Source organism: Cherax quadricarinatus, chromosome 48 (assembly GCF_038502225.1).
Source record: "Cherax quadricarinatus isolate ZL_2023a chromosome 48, ASM3850222v1, whole genome shotgun sequence".
NCBI classification, from domain to species: domain Eukaryota; kingdom Metazoa; phylum Arthropoda; class Malacostraca; order Decapoda; family Parastacidae; genus Cherax; species Cherax quadricarinatus.
The window spans coordinates 29,626,617-29,651,198 of NC_091339.1; the positions used below are offsets into that span (position 1 = coordinate 29,626,617).

Sequence of the window (24,582 nt, forward strand, 5' to 3'; positions counted from 1 at the left end):
GATAAGAGAGCAGCAGATAAAGGGAGATACAGTGCCTACAAATTATATCTGTGAACATGTAAGTCCAAAGGTACAGTAAAAGATCCCTGGGTATTGGAATGATTTACTATAAAACTATGTATTTTGAGGTTTTGAGTCATGATAGTTTAGAGGTATGATACATCTTCAAGGGACCACTGTATTTGTTTTCCCCTTCAAGTTAGAGCCTTTAGGCAACTTTCATCCCAAGAATACTGTAATAAGCTTTGATAATGCTCATAATATTGCTTTAAATTGGGCTCAAGAGTAAAAATGTTGTGACTCAGATAAAGTATTTATACAAGGTTTAACAAAATGGCCAGTCATAATGTTATGTAATGTGACTTAATGTGCAGCATATATTGGAACACAACATTTTCGCAGCCTCTTGATATGCTTGTGGTTTCAACATTTTTTTTCATGCAGCGCTGTATAGCCCTTGTGGCTTAGCACTTCTTTTTGATTATAATAATCAACATTTTCATGAGAACTTTCAAGAGGTAACATGTTAGGCATTATTGTCTCTAGTTTCCCATATATCTAGTCATGGTTACCACTGATGGTATGAAAGTTATTTTAAGGCCCTTAAAAAATGAAAGCATATTTTTAGTAGTATCACCTGAGAACTGAGAAATTTAACCCGAGTGTGATATAAATTTAAAAAAGTAGAATATATCCTAAATAATGTGTTTTTGTTCACCAAAATATGTTTTGCAGCTATACTACACCACCCATACCTGGAGGGCATTCCGGGGATCACTGCCCTTGCGGCCCAGTCCATGACCAGGCCTTTCAGTGGATCAGAGCCTGATCAATCAGGCTGTTACTGCTGGCCACATGCAGTCTAACAAACCACAGCCTGGCTGATCCTGCACTGATTTTAATTATCTGTCCATCTCCTTCTTGAAGACAGCAAGGGGTCTACTGGTAATTTCCCTTATGCATGGTGGGAGGCTGTTGAACAGTCTTGGGCCCTGGACACTTATTGTGTTTTCTCTTAGTGTACCAGTGGCACCTTTTCATTGGGGGTATTGTGCACTGCCTGCCAAGTACAGTGGACCCCCGCATAACGATTACCTCCGAATGCGACCAATTATGTAAGTGTATTTATGTAAGTGCGTTTGTACGTGTATGTTTGGGGGCCTGAAATGGACTAATCTACTTCACAATATTCCTTATGGGAACAAATTCGGTCAGTACTGGCACCTGAACATACTTCTGGAGTGAAAAAATATCGTTAACCGGGGGTCCACTGTATTTTGCTTTTAAAGAGTGATTTGTGTGTGTAGATTAGGGACCATTCCTTTTAGGATTTTCCAAGTGTAGATTGATATCTCTCTTACTTGTGTTCCATTGAGTACAAGTCAAGTGCTTCCAAGCATTCCCAGGAGCTAAGGTTCTCTGTACATTCTCTAGATCTGCAATTTCACCTGCTTTGAATGGAGATGTTAATGTACAGTATTATTCCAGCCTAGAGAGGACAAGTGATTTAAAAGGGATCATCATTGGCTTGGCATGTTTTGTTTTGAACATTCTCATTATCCATCCTATCATTTTCTTTGCAGTTGTGATCGTGGCACTGTTGCGATCCTTGAAAGCAAGATCCTCAGACATTACAACTCACAGGTCCCTCACATTATTTTTTCTCTGTATTGTATGATTAGAGTTTGTAGTATACAGCCTGTCCTCACTTAACCCTTTGACTGTTACGGTCGTATATATACGTCTTGCCACCATGTTTGACGTATTAATACGCCAAAATTCTAGCGGCTTCAGATCAAGCAGGAGAAAGCTGGTAGGCCCACATGGGTCTCCATGGTCAGTGTGCACCATATAAATAAATCGGGGAGCCAGTGATGCATTGTGAAATGCTAAACACCTTTATGAAGCACAAAAACTAAGGTTCATCCCTATCAAGTTACTGTAAAATTAATGTTTTGAAGATAAGGCATTGTAAAGGCATCTTTAGGAGACCAGGGGTTGTAATTTATCACGTTTAACTGATCCAGGAGAAGTAAATTATCTTAGTCACCTGCTGCTCCATTTCAGTAGTCCTTTTTCAGCATGCCTACCTGGAGTTTACCTGGAGAGAGTTCCGGGGGTCAACGCCCCCCGCGGCCCGGTCTGTGATAAGAACATAAGAAAGGAGGATCACTGCAGTAGGCCTGTTGGCCCATGCTAGGCAGGTCCTTTACAATCCATCCCACTAACAAAACATCTGCCCAACCCAGTTTTCAATGCTACCCAAGAAATAAGCTCTGATAACTCTATCCACTAATTTTCAAGTCCCACTCAAATCCAACCCCTCTCACTCATATATTTATCCAACCTAAATTTGAAACTACCCAAAGTCCTAGCCTCAATAACCCAACTAGGTAGACTGTTCCACTCATCAACTACCCTATTTCCAAACCAATACTTTCCTATATCCTTTCTAAATCTAAACTTGTCTAATTTAAATCCATTACTGCGAGTTCTCTCTTGGAGAGACATCCTCAAGACCTTATTAATATCCCCTTTATTAATACCCATCTTCCACTTATACACTTCGATCATGTCTCCCCTCATTCTTCGTCTAATAAGTGAATGTAATTTAAGAGTCTTCAATCTTTCTTCATAAGGAAGATTTCTAATGCTATGTATTAATTTAGTCATTCTACGCTGAATGTTTTTTAATGAGTTTATATCCATTCTGTAATATGGAGACCAGAACTGAGCTGCATAATCTAGGTGAGGCCTTACTAATGATGTATAAAGCTGTAGTATAACTTCTGGACTTCTGTTGCTTACACTTCTTGATATAAATCCCAGTAATCTATTTGCCTTATTACATACGCTTAGGCACTGCTGTCTTGGTTTAAGGTTGCTGCTCACCATAACCCTTGGCCAAGTCCTTTTCGCAATCTGTATGGCTAAGTTCTACATTATTTAACGTATAAGTGCTAGGGTTATGGACACTCCCGAGCTTCAGTACCTTGCATTTATCTACATTGAACTGCATCTGCCACTTTTCTGACCAAGAATAGAGTTTGTCTAAAACCTTCTGAAGTTCCCTAACATCTACGTTTGAATCAATTATCCTACCTATCTTTGTGTCATCGGCGAATTTGCTCATATCACTAGTAATACCCTCATCAAGGTCATTGATTTATATTATAAACAACAACGGGCCTAAGACTGATCCCTGTGGTAAGCCACTTGTTACAGATCCCCACTCGGATTGAACCCCATTTAAGCATACTCTCTGCTTCCTATTAGTGAGCCATGACTCGATCCATGACAGCACTTTTCCCCCAATGCCATGAGCTGCCACTTTCTTTAACAATCTCTGGTGCGGTACTCTATCAAAAGCCTTACTAAAATCTAAATAAACAATATTGAATTCTTTATCCTGATCAACGGCCTCAAAGGCTTTGCTGAAGAAGGTTAATAAATTAGTTAGGCAGGAACGGCCCCTGGTGAAACCATGTTGAGCATCATTAATCAAATTATGCCTATCGAGATGGCTTCTTATATTATCAGCTATAATTGACTAGTAATTTGCCTACAATTGAGGTTAGGCTTATTGGGCGGTAATTTGACGGCAACGGCTTATCCCCTGCTTTAAAAATAGGAATTACATTAGCCATCTTCCACATATCAGACACTACACCTGTTTGAAGAGAAATATTAAAAATATTAGTCAATGGTTCACAAAGTTCCATTTTACACTCTTTAAGAACCCTTGAAATAAATCCCCGGGCCCTTCAGGGCCCGGGGATTTATTTTGCTTTAACCGGTCTATTTGTTTGATAACCAATTCAGTAGTGACTGTGATATTGCATAATTTATCATCATCAGGCCCACTATAAAAATTAATTACTGGGATATTGTTAGTGTCTTCCTGATTGAAAACCGAGAGAAAATAATTATTAAGAATAGAGCACATTTCATTCTCCTTGTCAGTGAGATGCCCAGAGTTATTTTTAAGGGGACCTATCTTATCTCTAACTTTTGTTCTATAAACCTGGAAAAAACTTTTTGGGTTAGTTTTCGAATCCCTGGCAACTTTAATTTCATAGTCCCATTTAGCTTTTCTTATCCTCTTTTTAACATCCCTCTTTATGTCAATATACTGATTCATAAGATGACCCTCACCTCTTTTGATATGCCTATAAATTCCTTTCTTCTGTCCTAAAAGATATTTGAGCCTATTATTCATCTATTTTGGATCATTTCTGTTTGATCTAATTTCTTTATAAGGTATAAATGTTCTTTGGGCAGCATGTATAGTGTTCAGAAAACTGTCATATTGATAGCTCTCTTCGTTACCTCAGTCAACAGATGATAAGTGTTCTCTAAGCCCATCGTAATCTGCTAAGCGAAAATCTGGGACTGTTACTGAGTTATCCCTACTATCATGCTTCCATTCAATGCTAAATGTTTACCTGGACCTGGAGAGAGTTCCGGGGGTCAACGCCCCCGCGGCCCGGTCTGTGACCAGGCCTCCTGTAACTGATTTGTGGTCGCTAGCACCAAGTTCCTCTGAAATTTCTAAATTATTAACAAGGGATTCATTGTTTGCCAGAACTAAGTCAAGCAGGTTATTTCCCCTTGTAGGTTCTGTCACAAACTGCTTCAAAAAACAATCCTGAACTACTTCTAAGAAGTCGTATGATTCTAAATTCCCAGTCAAGAAATTCCAATCAATATGACTAAAGTTAAAGTCTCCTAGAATTACTACATTATCGTGCCTTGTGGCCTTGACAATTTCCTCCCATAGTAGTCTCCCTTGGTCCCTATCTAAGTTTGGGGGACGGTATATCACACCTAAAATCAATTTTTCATGCCCCTCTGAAAATTCTATCCAAACAGACTCTGTGCTACTTCAAACTTAATACCCGTTTTTATGCAACAGTTCAAGCGATCTCGGACATACAATGCCACCCCACCCCCCTTCCCGATACTTCTATCTACTTGGAACAATTTAAAACCCTGAATGTGACATTCTGCAGGCATGTCCCGACATTTTGAATTAAACCACGTCTCAGTTAAGGCAAATACATCAATGTTACCTGCACTAGCAACTAATCTCAACTCGTCCATCTTATTCCTAGCACTACGGCTATTAGCATAATATACATTGAAAGACCCTCCTTTCTCTTTACCCTTCCTGCTCATTTCTGTTTTTCTACTAAACCTATTACTGCCCTTATCACCTAGTGTCACTGGCTTTTCAATATCTACCTCGTTCTTCTTATTACTAGTTCCCCTAGAACTCATAATATTACTACACTGGGACTTCACTGTTTTCCCACCAAAACCCATACCACTAACTATTCCTAGTTTAAAGTCCTAACAGCTCCCTCCACTGCGTTGGCCAGTGCTCCCACCCCAGACCTAGGTAAGTGAACCCCATCCCTGGCATACATGTCATTTCTGCCATAGAAGAGGTCCCAGTTGTCAGTGAATGTTACCGCATTTTCCTTACAGTATTTGTCCAGCCAGCAATTGACACCAATTGCCCTGGACAACCATTCATTTCCAACTCCTCTCCTTGGCAAAATACCACATATGACAGGGTTCCCACCCTTCCTCCTAATTATTTCTATTGCTGACCTATACCTGCTAATCAGGTCCTTACCCCTACATCTGCCAACATCGTTGCCTCCAGCACTGAGACAGATAATAGGATTGCTCCCATTACCTCTCATGATGTCATCCAGATGGCTAACAATATCCTTCATCCCAGCCCCAGGAAAACAAACCCTCTGTCTCCTACGTTTGTCCTTCAAGCAGAACGCCCTATCCATGTACCTAACTTGGCTATCCCCAACAACAACAATATTCTTACCTTCCTTGGTGTCGATCACTGTGACGTTCCCAGTAGTCAACTCACATTCGTCGGGTAGCACGGAGAATGCATTAGATGTTTCCACAACAGTTTCCACAGCAGTCTCTTTCTTCTTAATCGTTTCTACCTTTCCACTTGTCTTCTTGATCGTCAACTTCGTTCTATGCTGTCCAGCCACTGTCCAGTTTCCCTTCTTGACCTGAGGACTCAAAACAGGAGGACTACTATGAATCCTCTTGTTTTCCTCAGTCAATCGCCGAATCTCCATCTTCACTATCCTCAATTCTTCCTTAAGCTGTTGGTAAAGTTGCTCGATGGAGGGCATCTTGGTTCAGTCCGTAGAGAGCACACTCGACACGTCCTCACTGATTTAACAGCCCCTGAAAAATTAATGGAAAATTGCAAACCAAAACATTACAATTCACTAAATAATGGTACTGTACTCATTAATATTTGTTATTCTTATCTTGTAAAATACCTGATATGAACTGCATTTAAATCATGTGTTACATTAGCAGAGCAGGTGTAGCTCAGCTGAACATTATGATTGACAGCACTCTTATTGCTAAACATAATGAGGGCATATTCCTGGGCCTGCACCTTGACAGCAACCTGAAATTCAACACCCATATCCAACACATAACAAACAAGTATCCAAAATGGTTGAGATCCTCCACAATCAGCCCTACTCACATACTATTCGCTCATCTATCCCTACCTCACCTATGCTGTGTGCTTGGGGATCAACAGCAGCAACCCACCTAAAGCCAATAATAACACCCAACAAAAAGCTGCAGTAAGAATAATCACACAATCCAGTGCTAGGCAATACACCCCCCACCCACTCTTCAAAGACCTAAACTTACTGTACAGAACATTCACACCTACTACTGTGCAACCTACATTTACAGAACCAACCGGACCCATAGACACAATATCAGACACAAAAATCTCTATGGCATTCCCTGTGTCCAGCTAAATCTCTACAAAAATTTGATGTACAGTGGTCCCTCAGTAATCGTCCTTAATCCGTTTCTGGAAGTGGGACTATTATCGAAATAGACGATTTTCGAATCAATTTTCCCCATAAGAAATAATGTAAATACAATTAATCCGTTCCTGACACCCAGAAGTATTAAAACAAAAAAAGACTGATTAGTGGGACACTGAGTCGTATTGGGATTTCAGTATCTCACTCATTTCTTTGTTGTCATCTGTGCAAGTCCCATCTTGTCTGAGCAAGGGCCTGATACTACATGTGGTTTTTGTCTTGTTTTTTTGGTTATATTATTATAATCAAAAAGAAGCGCTAAGCCACAAGGGCTATACAGCTTTTTGGTTATAAAAAGATATAATTCGAATTTCTTTCAATTTCACTAATTGCTTAAATTTAGCTCCTGGATCCTGTATGAATCCTTTAACTTAAGTTTGATACTTTCCACTTATCTGGTCAGCACTTCCTTCCATGTATCAGATTATAACATTCTTGAGGAGGTTAGCGATTCATTGTCTTCTTCTGTTGAGGGGGCATCTTTCTCCAGTTTACTTCTTTTCTTTCTTAGGGTAATATACCCTGAACATACTTCAGCTGCTAGGCACTGGTTTGGATCCATGTTATTTAAAATATCTTCCCAACATGTTTCATTTAAGACATGGTTCACCTGATCCCAGTTGATGATTTTGTTGTTGAAACTGTATTTGGTGAAGACTCCTTCACAGCTACATGCATTTTGCTGGTCAGGACCCTTGTGCATTTAAGTCTGAACTTTGATTAGATTGCAATTGGAATTAGTTGTTTTTGATATTATGTTTCATACCAGGTCCTCATTATTTGTGAAGATAAGGTCAAGTGTATTTTCCAGTCTTGTTGGCTCCCTTATCTGCTGACTTAAGGTGTGTTTATCGCAAAGATTTAGTAGATCGTGTGACTTTTCATTTGCACTGCCTCCAGGGATTGTTTCTGCTATAACATTATTTGCTACATTCTTCCATTTTGTATGCTTTAGGTTGAAATCACCTAGCAGTAAGATGTTTGGGGATGGGGCTGGAAGGCTTTCCAGATGGTAATTAATATTTAATAGCTGTTACTCGAACTGTTCGGAGGTTGCATTTGGTGGTTTATATACAACCACGATGACTTGATTTTGGTTCTTGATCTTTATTTAGAACTTCAAGTACATCACTTGTGGTGTTCAGCATCTGTGCAAATGAGTGACTCTTTGATGTACAGGCCAACATTCCCTGTTCTTTCTGTTGCATCTCAAAAGGTTGTACCCATTAATCCATATTTCATTGCCAAAGTGATCTTTTGTGTCGAGTCTCTGTGAAGGCTGCAAACATCGCATTTGACTCCTCTAGACATCTACTGATGAAAGGTATTTTGTTGGTGGATGGCTTAACCTTTTCACCGTCGGTCCTGACACTGACTTGCAAGCCGGTGTCAGTCCCATAACACTACGCCAAAATTCTAGCGCCTTCAAATCTGGTGGGAGAAATCTGGTAGGCCTACATGTGAGAGAATAGGTCTGTGTGCTCAGTGTGCGCTGAGGAGCGGCTGTATATTAGTTCAAGCATTTGTATAATCACATTATTCGTACTTTTTTTGGTCTAAATCCAAACTGGCAGGGTTAAGTATGTTGCTGGATATAAGGTAAGAGTAAAGTCGTTTGTGTATTATTTTTTCAAATATTTTAGAAAGGGCAAGTTTGATATAGGTCTATAGTTGTTCAGATCAGTTGGATCACCTGTGAGGAATGGGGTAACCCTTGCTGTCTTGAGCAGATGTATATTTTTTAAAAATTTCTAACTAATTTGATGCAAACTTATAACATTCAAGAGGAAAGGGTTGCACACTTAAGCCCAAAAGGGCCATACTGTATCATGTGAAGGGAAAGACAGTTAATAACACACAATCATGGAGCTGCTATGTTTTCTCAAAGCTGTATTTTCCTCCAGGCTTTTTCCAGCTCCACCATCATGTGAAGATACAGCTGCACAAAACCCAAGACATCCTCGACACTTCAATAGCAACTAGCCCTGAGAATTCATAAACAGGTCAACATAGGAGATAGTTTGATTCAAGGAAAGGGAGGTACATAGCTTCAATTCCTAGTATCAAGATTCCTTTACTGGCATCAAGGCAACCTCCCCTAAGTGCCTTTAGGGTGCTTATGACCCTCTACAGACCTAGCAGATCCCAAAAGATACAATAACAATCTATAATGTGTATTATATTTACATGAAAGTCCTCCATCCATAGGGGTCAGTCACATACTGCCTGGGAAATATGAGGCACTTAGGTTTAATCCAAGAAAGGATCAAACAAGTCCAGTTCTTGGACTAAGAGCCCCCTCACCAGCATTAAGGCACACACCCCTCTTGAGTAGACGTGTAGCCACTGCTCTTGTACAAACCGGGAAAAGCAGAGGCTGTCAGTGAAGCTCTAATCTTCCATAAACATTACTCTGTAATTCCCACTACAATCTTTATAAGTCTCCAAGACATACAACCCTAACATTCATTTCTGCAAGTAACTGTAGTAGTAAATGTCCTGGATACTTGTACAGGACAGAATTGCCTCCACTCTACCACCACACAAATCTTTTAAGCAACTCATCCATCCTCACTACCTACCTTTTTCTGTCTCTCCTATCCTCCCTGTTCAAGACAAATATTTTGATTAAAAAAATTATTTTCCTAAGGGCACTGACTGTATTAACATGTTTTCACCAATTACTATGAAATAAATATGACATCACACATGCATAAAATTAGCATATACAGTAAGCTCTTATAAAGCTGCTCTGTATATTGATTTTTTTTTTTGCAAATGCAACTGGAAAAAGTGCATCCAAAATCAAATAGCATGTACTCTGAAGGCCATTCCATGTGATATTCAATTGCATTTAGAAAAAATGTACTGCATAAAGGAGCTTTATATGAGAGCTTACTGTACAAAAGATCAAAGTAACTGATGTAAAACAGAAGGAAAATTAAGATAATTTTTTTATAATTATCTTTAATAATACCCATGAAAACATGAGATGATAAATGAGACGAGTAATGCTAAAATTCTTAAAAGATGCTTTATTCACCAAGAGCATTTTTAGTCCACAAAATGAGAAAGAACATGGGTAAATACTAGATTGAAACAGCTCTTGGTGAGCAAAACTTATCCTAATTAAAGTTTCCAAATACTGCACGTCTAATTTACATAACTTTCGGTATTATATAGCTTTGTGCAAGGGGCTAGTGACCCCTTCTCTTGCATACTTTACTAAAGTTAAAAAGAGAAACTTTTGTTTTTCTTTTTGGGCTACCCTGCTTTGGTGGGATACGACCAGTTTGCCTAAAGAAGAATATAGCTTTGTGATACATGATAGAGTAAAGCAAATTGGCAAGTGGCCAAGTCATTTTTGGGTGACACTGCCATGAAAGATGCAAACTAGCAAATAAGAAAGCTGCAATGACAAACAGGTACAGTAAATATAAAAATGGTAAAATCTTGGCTAATATTGCAATTGACAAGTGACAGTGATGGTGGTGCTATTTTGGGAAATCATTTGTGGCACTCAGAAATATTCAGTTCACATCAGAAAAAGTCTTAGGTTTGATATCCAGGCAGAACAAGATGTATCAGAAACTCTACACCTGGTGTTCCTATTCAGCTATTAGTAATGAACTGAGAACAGCTCAATGTGAAAAAAAATCAGACAAAATTTTTACTCCATATGAGCTGCAGCATGGTTAAGCTGCCAGAATATTAACATTGCCTGATTCACAACCAAGCCACAAATTGAGATGAAACTTAGACAATTTTTTGGTTCCTCCTAAGCCATCTTTCAAGTCCAGGATAGACCCAAACAATGCAAATTTTACCTCCATTTTGTGATTCAGTGATGAATTGTTCCAACTATAGTACTCTGACTTATCCTTTAATATTACCCGAATAGTTATACAAGGTGCTGTACAATCATAGAGAACTGAGCACAATTACTATCGAGTACTTCCAGACAACAGGGTTCCTGTGTATCAATATGTTCAACATCCAAAGCATGTTTTGTGGATATTTAAAGATATACACAAAGATAGTCCTCAAATATCATCATCTTATCAGCTTCTCCTTATACATTAAAGTTTTCATTTTATGATTCTCAAATAATGCAGGTGAAAGAACTCCCTCACTTTTAGTTTAGTCAAATAAATTTTTATTTAGGAGTATTTTGATAATGACAAGATGATGTACACTGACATTTTCTATGAGCTATTTACATGATGGAAGGCATAAATACATGCCAACAACAAATACAAAATGGAAAACAGAATTTAACCCCTGAACTGTGGATGACATTCTAATCTGCAGGGGGCCAAATTGTGTGCACCACGCTTGTAAGTGTATTTTTTGTGCCTTTGAATATGCTACCTGCCAGCAATTTAGGTCTCAAGACAACTGTATGGGTTGTCTACCACCTCACACCAGAAAGATTCAGGCAGTTCATCATGGGTAACATTAACATAGTAGCAATGTAAATAATGCAGTCAAGACTTGTGCCACCATGAGCTTCCCTGCCAGCAAAAAACTTGATGATACTAACAGTGGAATTCAGTCAAAAAGCACACTATGTATATTTAACCTAGAATAACAAAAGTTATAGGTAGTAGGTTGGTAGACAGCAACCGCCCAGGGAGGTACTACTGTCCTGCCAAGTGAGTGTAAAACGAAAGCCTGTAATTGTTTTACATGATGGTAGGATTGCTGGTGTCCATTTTTCTGTCTCATAAGCATGATTTCAGGTACGTCTTGCTACTACTACTTACACTTAGGTCACACTTCACATACATGTACAAGCATATATATATGTACACACCCCTCTGGGTTTTCTTCTATTTTCTTACTAGTTCTTGTTCTTGTTTATTTCCTGTTCTCTCCATGGAGAAGTGGAACAGAATTCTTCCTCCATAAGCCATGCGTGTTGTAAGAGGCGACTAAAATGCCGGGAGCAAGGGGCTAGTAACCCCTTCTCCTGTATATATTACTAAATGTAAAAGGAGAAGCTTTTGTTTTTCCTTTTGGGCCACCCCGCCGTGGTGGAATACGGCCGGTGTGTTGAAAGAAAGAAGAAAGGATAATTAAGAAACTATGTTTACAATATCACTACAAATATTTTAGAACTATGTATCACACTATCAGACTAGACAACTTGACAACAAATTGAACTAGAAAGTTTAATCATCAGTGCCTAACAAACTGGCTCAAAACACAAAGCAAAACTCCACCTTTTCTTCTTTGAATGTTTCTACATTATAACTGTTCATCTTGCCCAAATATAGTGAAAAGCAAAGATAAATGATTAAAGTTAATTTAACAGCCTAATTAACCTCAGAAAGCATAGTAAAAAAATTTAAAATTTATTTACTGGCAATTAAATGACTTTTTTTTTGCAACTGTTGCTTGAGGTTGCTTAATTATTTATTAAATATTTTATGATACTGCACATAACTTAAATATACTTTCTGTGGAGTCTAGCATCTCATGTGAGATTATCACACTGATGTTACTGATAACACATACCACTCAACAAATTTAAGTTAAAGTTTTCAAAGAATGTTTTTCCAATTGACATAAATCTTAAATATGAATTTAATTACAATAGCAGAAACAGCAATACTCAAACTGTATAGTAATTAGAGACTGGACAGCCAAGTTAAACTTGTATGATATTACTCAAATACACGATACAGTTGACTGTCGGATAACACACTAGTTATGTTCCTGAAAACGGCATGTAATAAAAAAATGTGTAAAATAAACTGCAGAACACATAGGAAAAATAGGGTTACATTCATCATACCCCACAAAAAGCCAACCAAACTTTCTATAGATCTTAAAATTGTGAAAAAACAATGATAATAATGCAACTGTAGGTGGATGTGGTGATGTGCATTAGTCAATGATCCTGTTTGGTTGTCCTACTCATTGCAACTGTATGGTTGTTATAAAGGAGGGGTTAGAGTAGTTTGGATTAGTGGGTTTGGTGTGGGGGAGGGGAGACCAAGGGGTGAGGATTGGGGACTACTGTTGTGGGGGGTGGAGGGGTGGGGCCAGGAGATGGAGGCTACTGTTGGGAGGTAGAGGATGCTGGGCAGTGGAAGGGTGTGGGGGTGGATGTTGGAAGCAATGAGGCAGTATATTTTTGATGAGGTCCGAGTTTTTCTACTACTGGAGTCTGGCCATGTGAATGGCAGTATCAGTGGCCCAGTGTGGGTGGTGATATAGTTGATGAGTGACTGGGTGGGTGAGTGCAGTTGGTAGTTAGGGTGGTGGGTGACTAGGTGTGAATGGTGTGGTGTGTTAGGGTGTGCAGGCCATGGTTAAGGTGTAGGTATGTAGCTATGTGGGTTAGCTGTGGGGAAGTAGTGTGGGTGAAAGGTGTGGTTGTCAGTTGCCTGGTGTAGGTGGTGACTGGATAATTGGTGAATGGGTGGGTGAGTGTGGTGATTGGTGACCAGGTGGGTCAGTGTGTGGTTGGTGGTGTAGACAGTAATGAGATATAGGGATGGTGTGTTAGAGTGAAAGGTCAAAGGTGTGGGCATGAAATCATGGGGAAATGTAGCAGTGGGGGAAATAGTGTAGGTATAGGCATGTGGCAGTAGGGGGAACTGTACGGGTGGATTGTGTGGGGTTGGATTCTGGTTGGGATGGTGCGAGTGAAGGCGAATGGCCATGGGGAATTTACAGGGGCGGGTGGTATGTGTAGAGGTTTGAAGGTGGTATGGGTGAGGTTGGTGGGTGTGCAGAAAGGTTGTGTACCCCTGGGGTGGAGGGGAGGGGAAAGCTGAATGAGCAGTTGGTGTGGACAGTGTGTGGGAGTGTGTGTTGTCTTGCATTGGATTCATTGATAATTCTTACTGCAGTTTTCTGTTGGGTTATTACTGCCTTGAGGTGAAGATACTTGTCCAGTTTTCTATGGAGGACTTCTACACTTATCCCATCAATGCTCCTGATAACTCCTGGTAAGATGCTGAATAGTCTGGGGCCAAGGACATTGATACTGTGCCAATGGTGCCCCTGCTTTTTACTGGGTTTATTTTGCTGTTTACTGTTACAACAGTACTCACCCATTTGTGATTGCAGGGGTCGATTCATAGCTCCTGGCCCCAGTGTTATGCACCTGTGGACCACTCCCACCCCTTCGTTCATCCTTCTTAACCCTGTACCCTGTCCTCTCTCACTAGCTCTCACACACTCCCACCCACTAGCCCCTAAGACTCACTGAGGCTCACTGTGAGATGAAGGGGAAAGAACGTGGCAAGTACCATATTTTCCCTTACATGTATTCCACTGCATGTTCACCAAAATTATGCTGCAACTTTGCAAGTGTGTTATAGCAAAAACATGTAAACAGATTGCATGTTATCCAACAATCTACTGTAATTAAAAATTGTTTTGAGGTCACAAAAACCTCAGTAGTACTATACAGTAAATGCAGGAAAATTTTAATAATATCACATGCCTTCAAAATCTTTTCCTTTTTTGAAGCAACATAAAGATCTTTATAAGTATTCCTCTTTAAAGATCATGAACTGGCATCCTTGGTGGCAACTTCCACAATGTTTGGCGTGCCTGGTTGGTGGAGGCTCGTGGATGTCAAGATAGAGGTGTTGCTAGGTCACCCAAAACTTCTTTTCTAATCTGTAAGGAAATAACTATTAAGTTACTAATACTGAAATTGCAGTCCTAAAAGCATTATTGCAAAACCACATAATTTATGGGATAACTGGACTAGAATACACTTTGCCAACTGTTACAAAACCAGAAACTGGCTAGATACTAGAGGGGAATCAATAAGTTGACCTTCAAGTATTCTCTGGAGATATTTTCTCTTAACAGATGTCGCATTTTGTAACAGTGTTAAGTGGAACCCCGAGTTTCGGCTGTAATCCGTTCCAGGAGCTAGGCCTAAACTCGAAACGGCTGAAAGGCAAAGCAATATTTCCCCTAAGAAAAATGTGTATACAATTAATCCATTCCAGACCCACAACAATATTCACAAAAAAATACACTTTTTTAAAGAATAACTAAGGTAGTAGGTTGGTAGACAGAAACCACCCAGGGAGGTACTACCATCCTGCCAAGTGAGTGTAAAACAAAAGCCTGTAATTGTTTTACATGACAGTAGGATTGCTGGTGTCTTGTCTGTCTCATAAATATGCAAGATTACAGGTACATCTTGCTACTTCTACTTACACTTAGGTCACACTACACATACATGTACATGTTTATTTATACACACTCATCTGAGTTTTCTTTGATTTTATCTTAATAGTTCTTGTTTCTTATTACTTTTCCTCTTATATCCATGAGGAAATGGAATAAGAATCTTTCCTCCGTAAGCCATGCGTGTTGTAAGAGGCGACTAAAATGCCAGGAGCAAGGGGTTAGTAACCCCTTCTCCTGTATATATTACTAAATGTAAAAGGAGAAACTTTCGTTTTTCCTTTTGGGCCACCCCGCCTCGGTGGGATACGGCCGATGTGTTGAAAGAAGAATAATTAGAAAATTTTCAAAGTGGGATGTCTGAATGTGCGTGGATGTTGTGCGAATGATAAGAGAGAGATGATTGTGGATGTTATGAATGAGAAGAAGCTGGATGTCCTGGCTTTAAGTGAAACAAAGCTGAAGGGGGTGGGAGAGTTTCAGTGGAGAGGAATAAATGGGATTAGGTCAGGGGTTTCTAAAAGAGTTAGAACTAAAGAAGGAGTAGCAATAATGTTGAAGGATAAGCTATGGCAGGAAAAAGAGTATAAATGTATTAATCCAAGGATTATGTGGAGTAAAATAAAGGTTGGATGTGAAAAGTGGGTTATAGTAAGCATATATGCACCTGGAGAAGAGAGAAGTGTAGAGGAGAGAGAGATTTTGGGAAATATTGAGTGAATGTGTGGGGAGTTTTGAACCAAGTGTGAGGGTACTTGTGGTTGGGGATTTCAATGCTGAAGTGGGTAAAAATGTTGTGGAGGGAGTAGTAAATCTGGGGTGCCAGGGGTAAATGAAAATGGGGAGCCTTTAATTGAGCTATGTGTATGAAAAAGAGGATAAATAAGTATACAAGGTATGATATAGCACGTAATGAAAGTAGTTAGATTATGTATTGGTGGATAAAAGGTTGATGGGTTGGTTCCAGGATGTACATGTTTACAGAGGGGCAATTGATATATTGGATCATTATTTAGTTGTAGCTACAGTTAGAGTGCTGTATAGCCCTTGTGGCTTAGCACTTCTTTTTGATTATAATAATACAGTTAGAGTAAGAGGTAGATGGGACAAGAGGAAAATAGCAACAAGAGAGAGGTGAAAGTGTATAAAATATAGGAGGACGAAGTTCGGGTGAGATATAAGCAACTATTGGGAGAAAGGTGGGCTAGTGCAAGTATGAGTAGTGGGGGAGTTGAAGAGGGTTGGAATAGTTTTAAAAATGCACTATTAGAATGTGGGGCAGAAGTTTGTGGTTATAGGAGGATGGGTGCAGGAGGAAAGAGGAGTGATTGGTGGAATGAAGAAGTAAAGGGTGTGATAAAAGAGAAAAAGTTAGCTTATGAGAGGTTTTTACAAAGCAGAAGTGTTATAAGAAGAGCAGAGTATATGGAGAGTAAAAGAAAGGTGAAGAGAGTGGTGAGAGAGTGCAAAAGGAGAGCAGATGATAGAGTGGGAGAGGCACTGTCAAATAATTTTAATGAAAATAAGAAAAAAATTTGGAGTTAAACAAGTTAAGAAAGCCTAGAGAATGAATGGATTTGTCAGTTAAAAACAGTAGGGGAGTTGGTAGATGGGGAGATGGAGGTATTGGGTAGATGGCGGGAGTATTTTGAAGGACTTTTAAATGTCGATGAAGAAAGGGAGGTAGTAATTTCATGCAGTGGCCAGAGAGGTATACCATCTTTTAGGAGTGAAGAAGAGCAGGATGTAAGTGTGGGGGAGGTGCGTGAGGCATTACGTAGAATGAAAGGGGGTAAAGCAGCTGGAACTGATGGAATCATGACAGAAATGTTAAAACCAGGGGAAGATACAATGTTAGAGTGGTTGGTATTTTTGTTTAATACATGTAGAGTAAGAGGTAGATGGGACAAGAGGAAGGTGGCAACAACAAGTAAGAGGGAGGTGAAAGTGTATAAACTAAGGGAGGAGGAAGTTCGGGTGAGATATAAGCGACTATAGGCAGAAAGGTGGGCTAGTGCAAAGAATAGTGGGGGGGGGGTTGAAGAGGGTTGGAATAGTTTTAAAAATGCAGTATTAGAATGTGGGGGCAGAAGTTTGTGGTTATAGGAGGGTGGGGGCAGGAGGAAAAAGGAGTGATTGGTGGAATGATGAAGTAAAGGGTGTGATAAAAGAGAAAAAGTTAGCTTATGAGAGGTTTTTACAAAGCAGAAGTGTTATAAGAAGAGCAGAGAATATGGAGAGTAAAAGAAAGGTGAAGAGAGTGGTGAGAGAGTGCAAAAGGAGAGCAGATGATAGAGTGGGAGAGGCACTGTCAAGAAATTTTAATGAAAATAAGAAAAAAATTTGGAGTGAGTTAAGCAAATTAAGAAAGCCTAGGGAACGTCTGAATTTGTCAGTTAAAACAGAGTAGGGGAGTTAGTAGATGGGGAGATGGAGGTACATATTAGGTAGATGGCGAGAATATTTTGAGGAACTTTTAATTGTTAAGGAAGAAAGGGAGGCGGTAATTTCATGCACTGCACAGGGAGGTATACCATCTTTTAGGGGTGAAGAAGAGCAGAATGTAAGTATGGGGGAGATACATGAGGCATTATGCAGAATGAAAAGGGGTAAAGCAGCTGGAACTGATGGGATCATGACAAATGTTAAAAGCAGGAGGGGGGGGGGATATAGTGTTGGAGTGGTTGGTACTTTTTTTTAATAAATGTATGAAAGAGGGGAAGGTACCTAGGGATTGGTGGAGAGCATGTATAGTCCCTTTATATAAAGGGAAGGGGGACAAAAGAGATTGTAAAAATTATAGAGGAATAAGTTTACTGAGTATACCAGGAAAAGTGTACGGTAGGGTTATAATTGAAAGAATTAGAGGTAAGACAGAATGTAGGACTGCTGATGAGCAAGGAGGTTTCAGAGTGGATAGGGGATGTGTAGATCAAGTGTTTACATTGAAGCATATATGTGAACAGTATTTAGATAAAGGTAGGGAAGTTTTTATTGCATTTATGGATTTAGAAAAGGCATATGATAGAGTGGATAGAGGAGCAATGTGGCAGATGTTGCAAGTATATGGAATAGGTGGTAAATTATTAAATGCTGTAAAGAGTTTTTATGAGGATAGTGAGGCTCAGGTTAGGGTGTGTAGAAGAGAGGGAGACTACTTCCCCGTAAAAGTAGGTCTTAGACAGGGATGTGTAATGTCACCATGGTTGTTTAATATATTTATATATGGGGTTGTTAAAGAAGTAAATGCTAGGGTGTTCAAGAGAGGGGTGGGATTAAATTATGGGGAATCAAATACAAAATGGGAATTGACACAGTTACTTTTTGCTGATGATACTGTGCTTATGGGAGATTCTAAAGAAAAATTGCAAAGGTTAGTGGATGAGTTTGGGAGTGTGTGTAAAGGTAGAAAGTTGAAACTGAAGATAGAAAAGAGTAAGGTGATGAGGGTATCAAATGATTTAGATAAAGAAAAATTGGATATCAAATTGGAGAGGAGGAGTATGGAAGAAGTGAATGTTTTCAGATATTTGGGAGTTGACATGTCAGCGGATGGATTTATGAAGGATGAGGTTAATCATAGAATTGATGAAGGAAAAAAATGTGAGTAGTGCGTTGAGGTATATGTGCAGACAAAAAACATTATCTATGGAGGCAGAGACAAGAATGTTTGAAAGTACAGTGATACTAACACACACGGGTGTGAAGCTTGAGTTGCAAATACTGTAGCGAGGAGACGGTTGGAGGCAGTGGAGATGTCCTGTCTAAGGGTAATGTGTGGTGTAAATACAGTGGAACCCCGGTTAATGATATTTTTTCACTCCAGAAGTATGTTCAGGTGCCAGTACTGACCGAATTTGCTCCCATAAGGAATATTGTGAAGTAGATTAGTCCATTTCAGACCCCCAAACATACACGTACAAACGCACTTACATAAATACACTTACATAATTGGTCGCATTCCGAGGTGATCGTTATGCGGGGGTCCACTGTATTATGCAGAAAATTCAGAGTGTGGAAATTAGGAGAAGGTGTGGAGTTAATAAAAGTATTAGTCAGAGGGCTGAAGAGAGGTTGTTGAGGTGGTTTGCTCATTTAGAGAGAATAGATCCAAGTAGAATGACATGGAGAGCATATAAATCTGAAGGGGAAGGAAGGCAGGGTATAGGGGTCATCCTTGAAAAGGTTGGAGGGAGGGGGTAAAGGAGGTTTTGTGGATGAGGGGCTTGGACTTCCAGCAAGCATGCATAAGTGTGTTAGATAGGAGTGAATGAAGATGAATGGTATTTGGGACCTGATGAGCTGTTGGTGCGAGCAGGGTAATATTTAGTGAAGGGATTCAGGGGAAACTGGTTATTTTTATATAGCCAGACTTGAGTCCTGGATATGGGAAGTACAATGTCTGCACTTTAAAGGATGGGGGGGGGGGGTTGGGATATTGGTGGTTTGGAGGGATATGTTGTGTATTTTTATACATATGTGCTTCTAAACTGTTATATTCTGAGCACCTCTGCAAAAACAGTGATTATGTTTGAGTGAGGTGAAAGTGATGAATGACGATGAAAGTATTTTCTTTTTGGGGATTTTCTTTCTTTTTGGGTCACCCTGCTTCAGTGGGAGATGGCCGACTTGTTAAAAGAAAAAAAAAAACGTAGTTTTACATACACACAACACAGATAAATACATATACTAGTATACAACAGATAAATTAAAATGTAAATAAACACTTAAAATAACATTTGGTTATCTTTATTGAAGACACTTGCTGGCATCTTCCAGATGCCAGCACAAAAGAGTTAGCCTGTCTTTCATAGGCTTGTGTCCTGTCAGGGCCTTTTCCTCCTGAGTAATGTAGGTCCTCTTTGGCATTTTCTTCCAAAAAACGTCTGTTTTGTCACAACTGAACACTTGTTGGGGTTTTAGTTTTTCAGTCTATGTACCCCTTAAATTCATGCACAAACTTTTCAGGTGCCTGGCTGGCTAGTTGCCTGGCTGGCTGGTTGCCTGGCTGGCTGGTTGGCTGGCTGGCTGGATGCCTGGCTGGCTGGATGCCTGGCTAGTTGCCTGGCTGGCTGGATGCTTGACTGGCTGGATGCCTGGCTGGCTGGATGCCTGGCTGGCTGGTTGCCTGGCTGGCTGGATGCCTGGATGGCTGGTTGCCTGGCTGGCTGGATGCCTGGTTGCCTAGCTGGCTGGTTGCCTGGCTGGCTGGATGCCTGGCTGAATGGCTGCCTGGTTGGCTGGATGGCTGCCTGGCTGGCTGGATGGATGGCTGCCTGCCTGGCTGGCTGGATGGATGGCTGCCTGGCTGGCTGGCTTGATGCCTGGCTGGCTGGATGGCTGCCTGGCTGGCAGGATGAGAGCGCAGGGTAATGTTCACTTAAGGATAAACAACGCTGCACTGGCTCATGATGCCTGTGCGCGGAGGTGGACAGGTCTGGTATGCCTGGCGAAACCCAGGGCAACGGCCGAAACGCGGGACAAAATTTAGCCGAAAAAAGTGGTCCAAACCTGAAGTGGCCGATTCCTAGGGCGGCCGAAACCCGGGGTTTCACTGTACAGTAAGGCCCCGCTTTACGGCATTTCGCTTTACGGCGTTCCGCTAATACGGTCATTTCAAATTATGACCAAAACTCGATATACGACTCCCCCCACCTGACTTTCTAATACGGTCACCGTGCCCCACCCGGTTTGTTTACATTCTCTGTGAGATCTGTAAGCACTAAGTCTCTCCATTATGTCTGGAAACTCCAAAATTTCAAGTGATTTTAAATGTTATTTCAGATTTTATACTATATACATGTACTCTGATAATTATACTTATGTATACCTGTACTTAAATAAACTTACACACTGTGCTGGCGTGCAGGTACACATTAAAATCAGTAAGAGTGTCTTATGTCTCCAGACATCATATTAGTAATGATAATAATAATCATCGAGTCTCATTTAAATGTCGTATATTACGTTAATATACACATTTTCATTAATCCATCTATGATATTTTTTTCAAAATTATATAATAAACACGATGCATAACATATAAATATGATAAATACACCCCACAGTAGAATAAATAAACATAAATGTGAGATGTGGTAGCAGACGACTTGCACAAGTGACACCATATTAGAAATGATAATAATAATAATAATAATAATAATCACCGAGTCTCATTAAATGTCGTATATTACGTTAATATACACATGTTCATTAATCCATCTATGATATTTTTTTCAAAATTATATAATAAACACAATGCATAACATATAAATATGATAAATACACCCCACAATAGAATAAATAAACATAAATATGAGATGTGGTAGCCAGATAACTTGTACAAGTGATGCCAAGAATAACATTTTCTCTAATCTAACATAAGAGAAAATGTGTTACTGGGGGTAACTAGAAAATTATTCCTTTCGTATGTACGTAAGTTTATTCAGGTATACACAAATGCAGTTACATAGATTATCATCCTCTTCAAGGGGGGCTCCTTGGCGTGGTGAAGAGGCTCTTGGTCTGAGGAATTAGACCTGTCAGTCTCCTTCCTCAGACCGAACCTAATTACCCCCCAATCCCCCGTTCCCTATCCCATCCTCCCCTTTTTCCTTTCCTCCTCCTCCTCCCCACCCCTCCCTTTTGCCCTTCCTTTTTGGCCTTTTTTTTTTTTTTTCCACAGGCACGCTAGTTCCTAGGTAGGGGAAAGGGTACCGGGGTCCATCCCATTCCGTTGAGGTTCTTGGCGGTGGCGTAGTTTGCCGTGGAATCTGGATTGCCTGGGGATGTCCCGATCCCTCTCCGGTATCCCGGAGGGTGGCTTTGGGTGTCTCTCGGGCGACGGGTGTATCTCTGGAAGCCACCTTTCGGATTCCGGGGGTGGTGGCCGAAGGAGGTATGCTTTGTGGCGAATTGCCGGCCGCCCTCTCTTTTGTCCACCGAGGTAGCTCGGCAGATGTGAGGTTGCTATCCCGGATTGCCGGTTTACTGGCATGATGGGTAGGGTATGGCACGGGTTCCATGCTGCATCTGCGCTACTTGCGGTGCTGAGGTCCTCTTGGGCGCAGAGGGAGATTTCTGGCCCTTTCATTCCTCCTAGGAACTATCCCTCCCCGGTACCCCCTTTTTTTTATTTTTCTTTTCTTTTCTTCTTTCTTTTTTTTCTTAAAAACAAAAAGAAAGAAGTAACCTAACCATGGCAGTCCTAGTCCATGAACCTGCTACCCCCGGGCCCCTTCTTGATACCGCACCCCGTTCTGACCCCGCCTCGTCTTTGGACCACTCTTTGGACACTCCTCATGCCTCTGTACCTCTTGCCGGTGCTGTTTCCTCACCCGCTTCAGGTACTGAGGCCTCGACTGACTCCTTCGATTTATCTGACCTTCACTCTCCTCTGACTATGCTTCCGGCCTCTCCCTCTACGGTGCGGCAATTTTCGAATCGCCGACCCGTTTCACGTCAGACCAACTCTGGTCCCACGAACGCCAACGACAATTACCTGCTGATGATACTTCTCCACCTTCTCCTTCTTCTCAGAAAAGATCGACACGTCCTTCACTACCTTTCCACGCTCAGTTTCAGACTGCACAATGGACTAAATTCTTCACTTTACGACCGACTTCCTCTACTGCCTATGTTTCTGACCACAGTATTGGCAAGGCATTCCTACGCCATGTTGGTAAAGATATTTCTTTTCATGCTCTTAAGAGCGGTATGCACATCATCACCGTACAGAATGCTACCCAGGCTCATGAGCTTTCTCGTCTTTCCCATATCGATACTGTTCCTGTCACTATTGAAAAACATCATTCCCTCAATTCTTGTACTGGTACCATCATTCTGCCCCATACCATAGTTCAACAAAATTTCCAGACATGTGGCACTGACATTCTTGAACAGCTGGAACTCCAAGATCTCCCAATCCTCAAGGTAGACACTTATGTTCTTCCTGCCCGTGGGCGGAGACGATACCCTAGCAATGTGGCTCGTTTAACTTTTGACAGCCGTGAACTCCCATCCTCAGTTTATGTAGCAGGACATCGGTTACAAGTTCGAAAGGTGATCCCTACACCGCAACAGTGTAGAAATTGCTGGCGATTTGGCCATCCAGCGAAATATTGCAGATCTATCGCCGAATGCCCAGTCTGTGGTGCCGATGACCATTCTAATACGTCTTGCAATCGACCTCCCTCTTGCCTTAATTGTCATGAGGCTCACCCTTCGTACTCTCGCCGTTGTCAAGTCTACTTAAACGAGCGGGAAATCCGTTACCTCAAAGAGGCAGAAGGTCTCCCTTATGCCATGGCAGTTTCTCATCTCCGCCTCCAAGGGAGACTACCTCGTGCTTCTTATTCCCGTGTTTCAAAACGTCCCCCCACTTCTGGTATCCCATCTTCTGCACCCACCTCTGTGGTTACCTCTCCCATAGTCACTCCTGTATTTAACCCTTTCAGGGTCCAAGGCCAAAATCTGAAGTCACGCACCAGTGTCCAAGAAATTTTGAAAAAAAAAAAAAAATTATTTTTTCTTACAGAATTAAAGAGCATATTTTTGTGAAGGTAATAAAACAAAAAAAATTAGAATCTGATCAGTACTTACCGAGATACAGTGCCAAGAAGTTTGTAGAAAATGATGTGGTGGCGGCAACATCGACGAATTCCACATACGCGTATTATATTATTTTGTTGTTTTAGTTGTTTTTTCTTTTCTTTTCCAATTTTTTTCTATTCCTACTAACATTTGGGGCCTGAGAGACCAATACTGTATATAATTTATATATACAAACTCACTGTATTGAACACAATAACCGCACTAAAGTTATTATCATATTATTGTTTACCACTGTTGTTTATTACAATAAACATGCACAAATATTGTATAATACTAATGTTCTATCATATATTTACATATTTACAATCACTGGACATGGTTTTAGAACTGCTGGAGCTTGTGGAACTCCTTGAAACAAGGCACCATGCACAGAGGCACCTTACATTCCTCACACATAAACCGAGTGTCTTTGCGTCTTTGTTGCCGTCGTTTTGTTTGTGCACAGACAATGCATCTCTTCTGAGCAAATTTCTTTTGAGTTGAAGGAAGCTGTATTATGAAATGATCACCTTCTCTTCTCAAACGCTTGGGTATATTGTGATGAATTCGAGGACCATGTTGTATTGCAGGTGTTGTTACCTGGTACTTCATTATGAGTTGTCTGACAACAGACAAACAAAATTCACCATACGGTGGTCTGTTACCAGTCTTTATTTGGTACATATTATATGCATTCAGCATTGAAATGTCCATGAGATGGAAGAAAAGTTTCATGTACCACTTGTAACTCTTACGAACATAGTCAACAAAACCAATCTGCATGTCACACTTGTCAACCAAGCGCATGTTTTGTGTATAATCAATCACTGTCACTGGTTTTCGAATACGTTCATTAGTCACTCGATCAACTTTGCCACTGTCTTGCATTTCATTACGGTGAATGGTTGTCAACAATGTGACA

The 24,582-nt window shown here is 40.5% G+C and overlaps 2 protein-coding genes across 2 annotated transcripts in view; one reads left to right on the plus strand and one right to left on the minus strand.

Moving 5' to 3' along the window:
* Snx16 (sorting nexin 16) overlaps positions 1-8,900 on the plus strand; it is a 160,572-nt gene extending 151,672 nt beyond the window's left edge. Inside the window, exon 11 of the mRNA XM_070095052.1 lies at positions 8,807-8,900. Within this exon, the coding sequence (XP_069951153.1) occupies positions 8,807-8,885 (79 nt within the window). The 3' untranslated portion in view covers positions 8,886-8,900. The remainder of the gene's footprint in view (positions 1-8,806) is intronic.
* Positions 8,817-24,582, minus strand: part of LOC128696031 (kelch-like ECH-associated protein 1) — a 74,172-nt gene continuing 58,406 nt past the window's right edge. Inside the window, exon 7 of the mRNA XM_070095054.1 lies at positions 8,817-14,543. Coding sequence (XP_069951155.1) covers positions 14,499-14,543 — 45 coding nt within the window. The 3' untranslated portion in view covers positions 8,817-14,498. The remainder of the gene's footprint in view (positions 14,544-24,582) is intronic.